Source organism: Myotis daubentonii, chromosome 13, assembly GCF_963259705.1.
Source record: "Myotis daubentonii chromosome 13, mMyoDau2.1, whole genome shotgun sequence".
NCBI lineage: Eukaryota > Metazoa > Chordata > Mammalia > Chiroptera > Vespertilionidae > Myotis > Myotis daubentonii.
This window is the reverse complement of record NC_081852.1, coordinates 63,760,344-63,772,705: the sequence shown is the minus strand read 5'-3', so window position 1 is coordinate 63,772,705 and position 12,362 is coordinate 63,760,344. Positions and strand designations below refer to the sequence as shown.

The following is a 12,362-nucleotide window of genomic DNA, read 5'->3' as shown; positions in this document are numbered from 1 at the left end:
GGAGGCACCCGACTGGGGCCATCTTGCTGGTATGAACAAAATCTGGCCGCACAAGAAAATGTCCCCAGCCCACCTCAGCCACGCACCCCCAGGAGCTGGGAGGACAGAGGGGACAGGCCCGGGAGGGGAGTGCGGACAGCAGTGTCAGGCCCGGGACGCTGGGCCAGGGCTCTCCCTGGACAGTCCCACCAAAGGCCCATGTGAACTCCCGTCAGAGGACCCTGGCTGCCACTGTTAAGAGCTTTATTTTTTAAAATATAATTTTATTGATTTCAGAGAGGAAGGGAGAGGGAGAGAGAAACATCGATGAGAATCATTGATCTCTGCCTCCTGCATACCCCCTACTGGGGATCAAGACCGCAACCCAGGCATGTGCCCTGACTGGGAATCGAACTGTGACCTGGTTCATAGGTCGGCGCTCAGTCACGGAGCCACCACGACCAGGCCAAAGAGCTTTAATACTCCCAGGTCAGAAACGCTGTCCTTGCACTGCTGCTTCTGACCAGTCCCCATCCCAGAGATCCCAGAAGGGGGCTGAGAAGGCCCTACCCCAGGGCGCACCACCACCCCGCCCTGTCGAAGGGCTTCCTGCAGCAAGTGGCCCAGCCCTGGGGTCAGAGAGGGAGAACAGCTTAATACTGCAGAGGAGACTGAAGGCTTAAACTGGAATAGGTGGAACTGGAGCTTTTAACGGCTGTCCATGTCGCAAAGCTATCGTTCGCCCATGATGTCTGAGGAGGGAGCGAGCGGAAGGACATCCTACAAATCACAGGGAGAAGCAGTGGAAGGTAGAAAAGACTGTGTGTGTTCTCAATAGCCCGGCCACAGGTGGAGCAGCACTGCCCTGGCAGGAGGGACCCCTGGCCCAGGGCTCCAGGGGACCTGTCCCGGGGGAGAGCTGCTTCCACGTCCCCTGTACACGTGCCCTGTACATCAGTGTATGCGAGAGTGTTCATTTGTTCATGCTTGTCAGCATTTGGCATTGCCAGGTTTTTTGTTTGTCTTTAGGGTTTTTTTGTTTGTTTTAGCCATTCTAGTAGGTATGTAGTGGCATCTTATGGTGTTTCTTTGCAATCCTTCCTGATTAATGTGCTTATTTACCATATGTATAGATTTCTTTGTTGGCTTGTCTTCATATTTTTTGCCCATTTTTCTATTTTGTTGGTTGTCTTATTATTGAATTATAATAATTCTTTGCCTGTTCTTGGATATCGGTTATTTGATATGAGTGTACTGAATATTTTCTCCCATCTGTGTCTTGTCTTTGGATTTCTTATTTATTTACTTATTTATTTATCTTTCTTCCTTTTCCTTTTGATTTCTTAATGGTTTCCTTCAAAGAGAAGTTCTTAATTTGAACTAAGTCCAGTATATTAACCATTACCTGGCCCAGGTTCCCGCATATTATCAGAGGAGTCTGGCTACCACACGGGGCCCTGAAGACTTGCTCCTGGGTGTTTCTTAGAAGCGTTCCTGCTACAGCCTTTACGTGAGAGCCCTGACCCATTGCGAGCTCATTTCCTTCCACACGGAGGGCGGATCCTTTCAGCGCCATTCGTGGAAAGACCGTCCTTCCCCCATGGAACTGCCTTGGCATCTTTGTTGAAAATCAGTTGACAGCGTAGGAGTGGTTCTGTTTCTGGGTGCTCTTCTGTTTTATTGATTTGGTAGAGCTATCTCTTCACCAGCCCTACCCTGTCTTTATTGCTGTGGCTTTATTGCAAATCTTGAAATCAAGTAGTGTAAGTCTGTTCGTCCTGACGGAGTTCTCACTGAGTTAAACCTTCCTTGAGCCTGTAAACGAAGAGCCAGTTAGATAAATCCATTCCGCTGCCGAGAGAGTGCTGGGTACACAGGCGCCAGGCACAGCAGGAGGGAACCCTCGCCCGCTCGTTCCTAGAGAAAATGACCGTCAACACTGTTTTTAACCCAAGTCCTGGTTTTAACGTCAGTCCGTACAGTAACAACGTCAGCACTTCAGACCACGGTGCGCTGTGTCTCCGACGTCTCCTTCAGTCTGCAGCCTCTCTCCTCCGGTCCCTGTCGACATAGTTTTGCTGGAGAAACGGGGCTCTTTGTCCTGGTCTCTCCCCGTGTGGCTTGGTGATTGAATCGCTCTGTCCCGGCCGTTGGCTTCCTCTGTGCCTGTATTTCTGTCGATCGGCAGTTGGAACAGGGGGTCTAGAGACCTGCTGGAAGGTCCAGGTAACAGCTTCTGTGGTGACAGTAGGTTCACCTCAGTGGTGATGGAGCGTCCCATCAGGAGGCGCGGAGTGCCTACTTCTCTCTTCATGATGGTCACTGGCTTTGTTTTGGCTCATTTTAGTTTTAAGAGTTGAGAAGGTTTTGGAGAGACGGGGTGGTGTCGAGATTAAATACAAGCTGCAGAGTCCAAGGATCTGGGTCCTGTTTTGATCTGTTTCCTACTAGTTCTCTCGTCTTGGAAAGTCTCTTCCCTCCTCAGTGTTAAGTTTCTTGTCTGAAATGGGAAAGATGGTGCTACCCGGAGTCATTTTGAGGATTAAATGAGAAAGTGCATGGGAAAGAATCGAGAGCCTAGCATACAGTAATGGCAGTGGAAGTTAGCTACTATTGTTTTGTGTATTTGAAAATACTCTGGAGCAGTCTGAAAGGTAGGCGCTCTTGATTTGTGAGGAATGGAAGTTTGGGCAGCTGATTCTGGGGTCCACTTGGGTTTGTTTAGGGGAAAGTAAGTACATTATTCAAGGGAGGGGCATAGCCTCCTCCGTCCTCATCAGTGTGAGCCGTTGCCCTTGGTAACCACTCACACTCCCTGATTTTAAAGGGACTCCTGCCCAGGCTTTGTATGTGTTCTTCTTGACCGCGCCCACCTGCTGTTGGAAGTGGGTTGAACAAATCATCCCGTAGCACACGTTGTCCTCCAAGTCCACTGGGAAATACTCACCCTGGTGCTTTTGTCTTACAGTGTAATGTTCCAGCCCAGAAATGCCTTATGTGGATCGTCAGAATCGCATTTGTGGTTTTCTCGACATCGAAGAAAATGAAAACAGTGGTAAATTTCTTCGAAGGTACTTCATACTGGACACCAGAGAAGATAGTTTTGTATGGTACATGGATAACCCACAGGTTTGTAAAATCCAAAGCATGCCCCAGTTTTCATTGCTACAGTGTTTGATATTCTATGATGTTGGGATTTGTCTTCCAAAACAGTATGTTTGGATTTATTTCTACTGGGACATCCTCTCTGCCCTGCCCCCAGCGCCTGCTGTCTTATTTGAATTTCACAAGATGAAACTAAGCTTATTTGATAAAAATGTATGCACCACATATGCTTTTCCTCCCTGGGAGAGAAACACTAGCTCTGGTAGAAAATTTAAGATCCTTTAGATTAGCGGTCGCCAACTTTTCGGACCTCACGGACCACGGGTTGGCAACCGCTGCTTTAGATGTGAGCTGCTGTCTCTCAGGGGAGACTGTCTTTTGGGAATACGCTGCGCAAACTACTGACACTCGTGCACGGATGGAGGCCTTTCATCGTGTCGCGTGAGACCTGGAGTGTCAGCTGGTGCAGTGCCGTTCATGGTGGAAATCCACTTTGTTTGTTGGTGTCTTGTGAGTCACGAGGGTAGCTGTTGTGAACTGCAGACGAGGCCTGGATTAGCGATCACCAGCTGAGCCATCTTTTATCTTCTCTGAGACTCTTTGTTAATTGGGATGCATGTTGCTAGGAAGCGTGTGCAGAGCAAGGGATGAGCCCCTAGCAAACTTGCGAGCTGCTCTGGTCAGTGGGCTTCTGGTGCAGGCGAGGAGCCCGCAGCCAGCAGAGCAGCCCGGAGGAGGGTCGCTGCACCGACGCAAGGAGACACATGCGCACACGCTCATGCATTTGTCTGTGCGCATACAGAATTTGAGTGTCAGGGGCCTTGGCATTAATTCAGCCTCCTTAATGCAAGAAACCCATTCACCCTGGTCTTCTCCTTCCTGTTGTTTGGACTGCATTTTGCTAAGAAGTGCATGTTCTGTCCGAGGCGGCTTTCATTGTCGTTTGTTCCGTGAGCCATGATCCAATGCCTGTGTCTTCTCCCCACTCAGCCTCCCTTTGCCCTTTGACTCTCCGTTAAGTCCAGACCTTGTCCTCACGTGGCCTGTCAGGCTTTGGAGGATAGTTCGTACTTTCGTTCCGATGATACTGGAGCGCAGGCTGTGGGTGAGACTTGTTTTTGCCGAGAACTGTCTTTTCTCTCCTTATTCTTAAGAGCTTCCTGACCCCCAGGTTGACCGCCTCACCTCTGGGTGTAGCCAGCTGTCCTGGGTGGTGGTGACCTGGCTATGCAGCCATGTGAGTCACACCTGTGTTGACCTGACCAGAGGCAGTGGCAGGAGGACAGGGCAGCGCAAGTCAGAAGCCCATCCTTACTTTGTTTAACGTGAAGCTGATTCCTCCCTTTTATGGCCCCGCCTTTTTCTGTGGCACAGGCCCCTCCCAAGCTCCTTTCCTCAGCCCGGGTGGAAGCATCTGGAAGTCCCCTGGCACCTTCTCAGGGCCGCGCGCCGGGGCCCTGCCTGGCCTCCTCACCCCGCGAGCGGTGCCACTCGTCTCCCCACAGGACCCGGCTGACTCACAGGCGGTTCTCCTGGGCTTTATGTCAAAGTCCTGGGTGGTTTTCAGTCTTCATCTGTCACAGGTTCTGCTCCTCAGAACCCCTCCCGTTATCAGTACTTGCCCCTGACACGGAGCTGAAAGACCGTAGGCACAGAGTAGGGCATGTTTATTACAGGGAGGGAAGCAAACTTGGCATGGAGCGGAGGGCTGTGGCTACAGCCAGCAGAGGGAGGGAGGCCTTCCTGGAGGCGGTGACATGAGAACCTGACCTGGAGCCACAGACGATTCTGGCCCAGAGGCGGGGCGGTGGGGGCGGTGGTGGCGGTGCTCGGAGAACAGACAGCGAGGGTGCATGTTCAAGTTTGCACTCAGCCAGGTCTTTTTCACATGAACACCAGATTTCTGTGGTGTAGTTAACACATTGGTTTTTTTGAATGTAGAACCTGTCCTTTTACTCCGTTCTCAGTAAATGTATCTCTTCATTTCAGCTGAAGGGAGGCTTTCACAGCCTTGGTTCTGCCAACCATCGTATCAGTCATCAGTGCCAGCGTTGTGTCACTTTTAAATGTATTAGTAAAGACTTACATCTTTCATGAAACTTTAGTACAATGTGCTGAGAGTGTTACATTAGAGTGAACCATATGAAGTTGCCAATGCTCCAATATTTTCATGCACTAAAATGGCAGTTTCATATGATTCAACCTAGTTGCTTATGGCTACAGTGCAGTAACATGTTATACTGACCACCATGACCCTCATAATGAAAGCACATTAGTTTGGCTCACCTGTTCTTAGGGGGCCATTTTTCCTCTTTTTGTTTTCTTTATCACTAGGCATTGCTTTAACAACCCATTCTAGTATGTTCTTAGGGGTCAGCTGGGGCGTCCTGCTTTGTGGGGGGCGGGATAGTGGCGGGGAACACAGTAACGGGGTAGCTGTATAGGAAGGGAATTCGGAGAAACCTGAAAGAGTATTTTGGCAAAAAGCCTGCAGGAACGCCTAGAACAAATGGCTTACTTTGCTTTTTATCTTAAATGTCATGTCCATTATCATCTCTTGTTCATCGTCCAGCAACCTCTTTTGAAACCCACGCTTTTCCCGTTGAACTTGGCCGCAGCCGTGCCGGCCCATAGGTGCTGGGTGCCTCGCATGCCTCTCCTCCCAGCTGCTGCTGTTTCCTTGTGCTGTGCCAATCGGTGACCCCGCTTCATGCAGCCCCAAGAGCTTCTCACTCCTCCTCACACAGGCTGAGAGCTGCGCCATCTGGTTAGGTGAGAGGCGTGTGGAGGACTGACAGAACGTGATCGATTTTGAAGGGAAGGTAGCAGTGTTTGACAAAAGTCACTTTGGCCCTAACCAGTTTGGCGCAGTGGATAGAGCGTTGGCCTGTGGACTGAAGGGTCCTGGGTTTGATCCAGTCAAGGGCACATGCCTGGGTTGTGGGCTCGATCCTCAGTAGCGGGGTGTGCAGGAGGCAGTCAGTCAATGGTTCTCTCTCATCATTGATGTTTCTCTCTCTCCCTCTCCCTCTCCCTTCCTCTCTGAAATCAATAAAAACGTATTTTTTAAAAAGTCACTTGGTAGTCATTAGGAGGGCCTGACGACATTTTAACACTTAATTCCCTTATCCCAAATTTCAAAAGCAATCAGACAAAACCCTGTAAATGTAAACCATTTTGTATAAGAACATAACCACTTAAAGTTACACACTAAAAATTATAATTTTATGTCCATATTTATTTGTGGTTCATATTTGGAAGCCTGTCCATTGCATACAGTTTAAAGCAGAACGTAATGCAGTTTTACGTGACATGGGAGTGAAAGTTGAGAAAAGACCATCCCTGTACGCAACAACAAGCTCATGTCTGGGAAGCTGGTCTTGGAGGTGTTGCAGCTCCCATGCAGTTAGCTTCCCAGTGAGCGTGAGAGGCCTGAGAAATCACTTCCTGCTCACGCCTGAGAGCAAGCCCAGAGGCTCTTTAATGCCCATGATGATAGAGACCATTAAAAAGGAGATCTTGCTTAATCTGCAGTGGAGGACACTTTAAAAATCAAGATTGTTTTAATTTTCCTTTTGAAATATTCGATCAGTCTTTTATATATTTCTCTCCAGCTTCCTTTGTCTGGTTTTCTTACCTGTAGATCTGATTTATTATTTTGCAGGATGTAGTAATTAAAGCACAGTTTTGATCACAGAACTGCTCACACGCTTTCTTTAATGGTTTCAAATTCTTGCCAGTATGAACTCCGTGGTCTTTGCTCTTCGGTTCGGTCCGCTGGGGAGGTTCTCCGCTCAGGCTCTCCAGCCCGTTTTCTGCGGCCCGAGGGCCCCTGTCCTTCAGCCCCTGTCCCTGTCAGGCCGCGCTTCTGGGGGTCCATCCGCGCTGGGGCTCTGTTCTCTCCTGGAAGAGTCTCTCTCTTGCTCTTGTGTTTCAGATTTTTCCTCAAATGTCGTTTCTCCCTGCAGAGTCTTTCCCGATAGCCTTGGCCAGAAGATATTCTCTCTCTTTCAAGACATAAACCACATTCCAAACTTGTTAGGGGAGGAATAAAACTATTTTGTGTGAAAGTATCATATGAACATTCCCTGGCAGGGTTTAAAGAGTATCAATTAATAACTTAAAATTTTAAAAAATACATTGTATCAATACAGATAAAGTTTAAAATAAGAGATAATTCAGTCTTTTTTTAAAAAAAAATATATATATACTTAATTTAAAAATTTTAATAGAGCAAAGTAATACATATAGTCTTTTGAAGTTCCTTGCAGTGGTTTTATGACTCTAAATATTTTTTCCCATTGCTTTCAGGAACAAAATCTGATCTTGTTTATAGAGTTTGAAAAAATACTTTAAAAAGTAAGTTCTTGATTTTTAGAGACAGAGAGGAAGGGAAAGGGAGGGAGAGAGAGAGAAACGTCAATGAAAGAGAAGTATAGGTTGGCTACCTCCGGCACACCCCCTACTGGGGATTGAGTCTGCCACCTGGGAATGCGCCTGACCAGGAAGCGAACCGACATGACAGCCTTTCAGTGCTCAGATGATGCTCAGCGGCAGCCACCCTGGCTGGGGCTTGTTGAGGGGTTTTCACGCTCATGGAGAGTTAGTTATGGTGACACAAACAGCTTTGTAGTTACAGAATCTGTTAGGGTGGAATAGAGTAGACTTAGTTTGTTATCCGTGTTGTCAGAATGGATAACAAATTGATTTCAGACCTAGGAGGCACTTGAACTGAAAAGGCTGATATGTAAAATGTGATACTAAAAGTTTTAATGTATTAACTTTTTAAATGTGTAGAGAATTACAACAAAGTCATGAGGTTGGATATTAACTATGTATTAATAATTTCTTCTAGAACCTCCCTTCCGGATCATCACGGGTTGGAGCCATTAAACTTACCTACATTTCAAAGGTGATCTTTCTGTACTAGTTACATTTATGCTTGAATTGAAGTCTCTTTGAATGGAGTGTGCATAAAAGGAAAAGTTTCCTTTCTGTGTCATTTAATGATGATGTTCAGGTTCCGATCGTACTGAAAATAGGACCCGAATACTATGTTTAGCATGTTCTTTGATAAAATTAGGAAGAGTATGGAATTAACTTACAGGATGTAACACATTGCAAACTTTAACAGTCATTTCTGTGATGAGGTAAATGAACATCAGAAGGGGAGAAATCAGCAATTAGGTTCTATCTTTAGGAAACAGATAACATTTTTCTAAGTCTATTATATTTACTTAAACTGTTTCCATTACCTTTACTTTTTCTTTACGCTTTATTTTGAGGAAAATATGAACCATTCCATATAATAGAAGCATAATATGCTAAGTGTCCGGTTGGCTGTTCAACCAATTAAAGTGTAATATGCTAATGATTTGCTAAGGCCGCTCAACCGCTCGGTATGATGTGCACTGGCCACCAGAGGGCAGACGCTCCGACCCATAGGTGAGCCTGCTGCTGGGGTCCAGCCGATCGGGACTGAGTGAGATGGGCCGGACATGCCCTGGAGCCCTCCCGCGTCCCTCCCCTGCTGCGTCCCTCCCTCTCCCCTGTCGCACCGGTGAGGTCCTTCGGCCTGGTCTGCGCCCTCTCGCAATCCCGGACCCCTCGGGGATTTCAGAGAGCCGTTTTGCCCCGATCCTGCAGGCCAGGCCAAGGGACCCCACTGGTGGATAAAAGAATGATTCTCTCCCCCCCGCCCTCCCCCATTTCACTTTTCTCTCTGCTAATTTCTGTTTTCTTGTTTGTTGATTTCTCTGGCATTTAAAAACATACTTATTTCAGAGAGGGAGGAAAAGGGAGAGAGAGATAGAAACATCAGTGACGAGAGAGAATCACTGATGGGCTGCCTCCTGCACGCCCCGCACTGGGGATCGAGCCCACAACCTGGCCATGAGCTCTGACAGGGAATCGAACCCTGACCTGCTGGTCGTGGGTCAGTGCTTAACCACTGCGCCACACCAGCTGGGCTTTTCTGGCATTTTTGTAATACTATTTTTCTTTTTAAAATTTTTGATTTGATAATGTCAGGTATTTTCTATTCTGTGGGCTTTTTGTGTTTTACACAAAGTAATATTTTTGTGGATGATTTAAGATCTGAGACGTGAAAAGTAGCAACATAGTATGCCTAAGCATATGCATACGCTACTGTTCTGCACATGTCGGGATTTGTTAGCAAGGTCTTCAACAAGAGGCCAGTGTGTCTTGTTTAGAAGGTATTTTTATAAATAAAATACTTTGCTATCAGTGTAACAATAGAACTGTTCGTTCTCACTGACAAAAGAATTAGTCCGTGGACAATAAAGATGACATATTTTAAGGGGACTGTTTTGTGTTAAGGCCATATAATGTAAATTTATGAGACAAATGTTGTTTAAGTTTACCTCAAGTTTTCCTATAAATTTAGACTTTTTTAAAATTTATTTTTTTCTCTCTCTAAATTACGACATTTGATAAATACTTCAGGGTAGCTGGCAGCTTAAATTCCAGCAGACTGTGAGCATGGTGCGGGGAGCTGTGGGTCCCCAGTTGCTTGGCTGCCTGTGGTGCACATGCGTGCGCTGTGGCGTAAATGCCGCCAGCACTTCCACTCTGAGGTCGGGTGGAAAAGCCTCTTTTTCGGGAGTCGGCAGCTGAAGGAGCCATTGCCGTCTGCTTGTGTCTTTACAGTTGCTTATTGCCTGGTCTTTTTACAAACGGGAGCTCTTTTTATTTATAAAATTTTTTCCAAGGTAAAGTGTGCATTCATTCATTCATTCATTCATTCTTTACATTGGCACTTTATTTGTACTTGGTTTTAATCAAGGGTTGCTTTCTTTTCATTTTTATTTTTTTCAATTACAGTTTCCATTCAGTATAACTTTGTGTTGGTTTCAGGTGGGAAACCTTTGTAAAATCTTTGTAAAAATGAGCTATTAACGAAGCGAGCAGGCGGCCTGGCCAGCTGCTTCCCCTTTCTCCGTTGCTTCCCTCTGAAAACGTCACTTTCTCGTGTAGTTAACTTTCACCTCTGTCCCCGGCTTACGCGAGTGTGAGTGCTGCAGTCAGTACTCACTGTAGACATGCCACTTCCCAGAACCGACTCCTGGAACACATGGCTGTGGCCGTGTGACTCAGAGCTGTGACTTTCTCGCTGAGACCGCTTGGGAGTCCCGGCTCAGGAGGTCGGACAGGTGCTGCAGTGTGGTCCCCGCACTGGGCCCAGCAGGCTGTAGGCGTGGATGGGCTTCCAGCAGCTGTGTTAGCAGCAGGGATGGCAGCGAGGGGGGCCGTCTGGTGGCTTCACCTTCCGAAAGGAGCCCGTGCTGCATTAGCAATGAGGCCCCTGACCCCCGGGTGCTCCCCTGCAGCGGGCGCCAACCTTTCGGACCTCGCGGACCACCGGTGCCCGCGCACCACCGGCTGGCGACCGCTGCCCTCACTCACCAGAGCAGACCCAGGCCAGTGTTTACTTCCTCGTCGCAGATCCATGCCTGCTGGGTTGTCGGACTTCCTGCAGCATACGTTCTCCCACCGTCATCTCTTAGAGTTCACAGCTAATTTAGAAATACACCGTTTTGGGAAGAAGTCATCGTTTTGTAGAGGTATTTTGGAAAATGCTACAAGTAAATACATGTGTGACATAAAACTGAAAGGTTTGCTTTCAGTTCTTCACATTTCCTTTGGGAGAAAAGTTTGCTCACGGAGAACATGGAAGCAGCGTTTGTTAGCAGCTCAGGAGGGGAGCCCGCAGCCACGTGTAAACAGCGGTCCTTCCAGCGGTCCTTCCAGCTCCCCTAGAGCTTCCTCCCATCTCTGCTGGCGGTGATGCGGAGGGAAGCGCGCTGGCCTGGCACGGGGTGTGGGCTCCACGGCGCGCAGCAGCCAGCGATTCCTCTCTTTCTTGTAGGTGAGCGACGCAACCAAGCTGAGGCCGAAGGCGGAGTTCTGTTTTGGTGAGTAGCCCGGGCTTCCATGGCCGCTGTTTTAGGTTAAACTAGCGTCAGTGCCTCTGGTAAAGAGAGCATCGCCGAACTGCGCGGCACTCCTGGGGGCTGACCAGTTGTTCTCGGCAGGTTCCCCAGGACCACAAGGAGAGCTGCTGCTCCCGCCCCCCAGCCCCGCTCTCCCCACTCCTCCCGCTCTCCCGGCTCTCGGGTGTCTCACCCAGTCCCCCTCCCCCTGTTGTCTCGCGGAGGGGAGCTGATGACCTTGTTATCGGGCACTGAGGAATGTCTGGTGGGTGTCCGCTATGCTTGGCACCGGGGCTGCCAGAGGAACGAGAAGCAGCTGCTGCCCTTGGAGCCGCCAGGCAGGCCCATGCCCGGTGCCTGTGTCTGTGACATCAGGAGGGAGAGGAAAGGGCTGTAAAGCTTCAGGTTCTCGTTGGGCATCTCGGGAGCTAGGGGAGTCACACTGACTGCGGGGGCCCTGGGGTGGTGGCCGCTCACCTGACCATCCTTTGCCACGGGGAGAAGAGGGGCACCTCCTGGGCAGGCGCAGGGGGGGGGGAGCGCTTGTGAAGCTGGAGGGAGGGGAGAGACTGAGGTGAGCACGTGGGCAGGAGTCGGGCCTGATATATTGTTGACAAGTGGTTATTTTTAAACGATAGGTAAGAAATTAGCATCTGGAGAGTAGGCATAAGGCGAAGGTAGATTTTTTAATTTTTTTTTTTGTATGAATAAGAGTTTTGATGTTGGTAGATGAGTTAAGTAGCTTTCAAACTGTTACCCTTACAGATGGGCCTGGATGAGGGTGGCGACAGCGGGGAGAGGAAGGGTGAGAAACGTTAGGGGAGTACAGGGCCTGGGGGCTGCACAGGTGGGGTGGGGGGAGAGGTGTCGGGTAGCTTTGCTTCAGGCAAAGAGGTGAGGATCACGGAGAGCAATCAGGTGAGCAATCAGGTCGGGGAGTGGGAAATGGTGGAGACCAACAGTGGAATGTTCTGGTGACGGCCCGGGCCGGGCGGAGCTGGCAGGTGGAGAGTGGAGACGCTGGGATCCGTGGGAACAATGGGCGCTGGTGAGGGCTGGGAGCTTGGTGCCCTCAGCGTGTCCGTGATGGGAGGGGCCTGAGTAGGAGTGGCAGCTGTCATCAGGAGGTGCTGTCCACACGAGAGTAAAGGTATGCGGGGGCAGGGCTGGCGGTAAGCCCTCTGTCCTGCTGGAGAGGCCGGTGGTGCTGGGACCGTGAGGGAAAGCGTCTGGTGCAGCCACATGCCTCCAGCAAGAAGCAGGGTCTGAGCGGGAGCGGTGTCGCTGGTGAGAGCTCCTTGGAGGCTCTCATCTCCACTGACGCCT

At 49.1% G+C, this 12,362-nt stretch overlaps 1 protein-coding gene across 5 annotated transcripts in view; it reads left to right on the top strand.

The window, feature by feature from the left end:
* The window catches only part of PLEKHA1 (pleckstrin homology domain containing A1), a 36,308-nt gene that overhangs the window by 7,296 nt on the left and 16,650 nt on the right, over window positions 1-12,362 (top strand). For 4 of the 5 annotated variants that reach the window (XM_059661827.1, XM_059661829.1, XM_059661828.1 and 1 more), the window contains exons 2-4: window positions 2,948-3,108; window positions 7,940-7,996; window positions 10,973-11,018. In XM_059661827.1, the coding sequence (XP_059517810.1) occupies window positions 2,968-3,108; window positions 7,940-7,996; window positions 10,973-11,018 (244 nt within the window). In that variant the 5' untranslated portion in view covers window positions 2,948-2,967. Of the gene's footprint in view, window positions 1-2,947; window positions 3,109-7,939; window positions 7,997-10,972; window positions 11,019-12,362 lie in introns of those variants that run through there. The other variant, XM_059661831.1, reaches the window with a different exon arrangement.